The 1,925-nt window shown below is 35.8% G+C and overlaps 1 protein-coding gene across 1 annotated transcript in view; it reads right to left on the reverse strand.

Moving 5' to 3' along the window:
* The window catches only part of szt2 (SZT2 subunit of KICSTOR complex), an 89,739-nt gene that overhangs the window by 74,657 nt on the left and 13,157 nt on the right, over positions 1-1,925 (reverse strand). The window contains exons 19-21 of the mRNA XM_016560919.1: positions 1,645-1,813; positions 689-794; positions 488-607 (exon numbers count right to left, since the gene is read on the reverse strand). Of these exons, the coding sequence (XP_016416405.1) occupies positions 488-607; positions 689-794; positions 1,645-1,813 (395 nt within the window). The remainder of the gene's footprint in view (positions 1-487; positions 608-688; positions 795-1,644; positions 1,814-1,925) is intronic.

Genomic DNA, 1,925 nt, shown 5'->3' on the forward strand with positions numbered 1-1,925 from the left:
GTATTATTTTTTATCTTTTTGTACATGTATACTAAGCTTTGGCAATATTGTATCATTTACAGTCATGCCAATAAAGCAATTTTGAATTGAATTGAAAATTGAGAGAGAGCGAGAGAGAGAGAGAGGGCCGAAAGTACCGTGTGTGAACCTGCATCCGCGCGTCTCTCTCTACAAGCAATGAGGCTTAGTTACTTCAAAAACAGCGATTTTACCCCCTCATTGCAGAGAAATATAACGTTGCGAGTCAGTAGCCTATCGAAGCTATTTTACTAATAAAAGTTTCCATGCTGTGTGTGCGCTGCGCGATCTCAGATATCTGTCTGCAATAATGTGTGTGTGCGTGCGTCTATGAAAGCAGCGTAGCCTACTGCATATAGTTTTAGTTTAGCTACAAACCCGGACCTGACCCGAACCCGAAGCTATTCATTAAACATTAACCCAGAGGTAGCAGACCTCTAGTTGGGGTGGATGGAGGATGGACTCGTACCTCGGCTGAAGGTGTAGAAGAAGAGCTCGATCTGCTGGCACTTGGGCAAGAGTTTCATCAGGTCGAACTGGAAAGGCACAGTGTGTATGCAGTCATCAGCAGCAGCGGCGGGGAGCTCGCCTACAGAGGCAACACATCACACTGAGCATCAGATCTCATACGATTGTGTGTAAGGAGACGGGTGACGGTGCGCGTTCGTACCTGGAGCATCTCTGAGAGGACACACCTGCTCTTTATTCTGACACAGCTGGATGAGGTATTCAAACGTGATCATCGTCGTCATGCATGACAGATCACGGGGAAAAATCTGGAACGGAAAAATACACAATTCATAATCTTTGACTGTCAGATCTCAGTAAAAATGCCTAAATACACTATGCAATCAAAACCGACCCTATTTACGTTCTTACAAAATCTTCCTGGTGTTATTAGGAAGAATTCACCAATGCATTATTCTAAAGAAAAGAAACGTATATGAAATATATATAAAAAGTTTTTGTTAGTATTTTGAATTAAATATTACTTTTATATTTTCCGTTTTCTTTTTAATTTTAGGTAAAGTTTTAGTAATTTTGTTGTGCGATATTGTAACTTTTATTTTTATTTTTTATATCTATTATGCTTTTATTATGTTTTAGTGTTTAGTTTTTTTTTTTTTAGTACTTCAACTTAAACCAAACAAAAATGAGAAATGTTTCTTTGGTAACTAGCTGAAATTAAATAAGTTAAATTATTTATTTATTTATACATTAGTTTTTAACGTTTTCATTACTTGAAATAATATAAACACTAACTGAAATAATATATATATATATATAAATTGTATTTCAGTTTTATTTTAGGCAACATTTCTCTTTTTTTAACTTCTTGTACTAAACTAACAAAACCTAAACAAAACTCAAATTAAAATTAAAATGGTAAATATAATAAAAAACGAATTCAAAATATTAATAAAACCTGCAAGTTTTTCAATGACAATAATATTATAATGAGTCATGTAAAGCTAATATCATTACTAACCACAGTCAAGTCCCAGATTTTGTAAAATAGGTATAATTACTTGGTATCTATTGTATTTATCTATGATATTTAGATTTTTTTTGTTTATTTTCTGTGACATGTCACATGTAGGTGGCAGTCATGATGCTGTCACTAACAGCCTGAGGGATCTCCTGGTAGGTGAGCTGATGAAAGTGTCTCTGCTGCTCCAGTGAGCTACAGACGGCTCCGCTCTGAGGCTCCACCCAGCACTCCGTCACCAAACTCAGCTCTGTGTCCACATCTATGGCCTCCACCTCAGTGTCATTGTCATCATCTGTGGAGAAACTGGAGACACGACGCCAAAAACAGACAGAGTCAAACCAAACGCCCATTATAAGACCCATTATATATATATATATATATATATATATAGAAAAGTCATGAAAATTAGTAAAAT

Source organism: Sinocyclocheilus rhinocerous, unplaced genomic scaffold (assembly GCF_001515625.1).
Source record: "Sinocyclocheilus rhinocerous isolate Xijiao unplaced genomic scaffold, SAMN03320098_v1.1 scaffold588, whole genome shotgun sequence".
Taxonomy (NCBI): Eukaryota; Metazoa; Chordata; class Actinopteri; order Cypriniformes; family Cyprinidae; genus Sinocyclocheilus; species Sinocyclocheilus rhinocerous.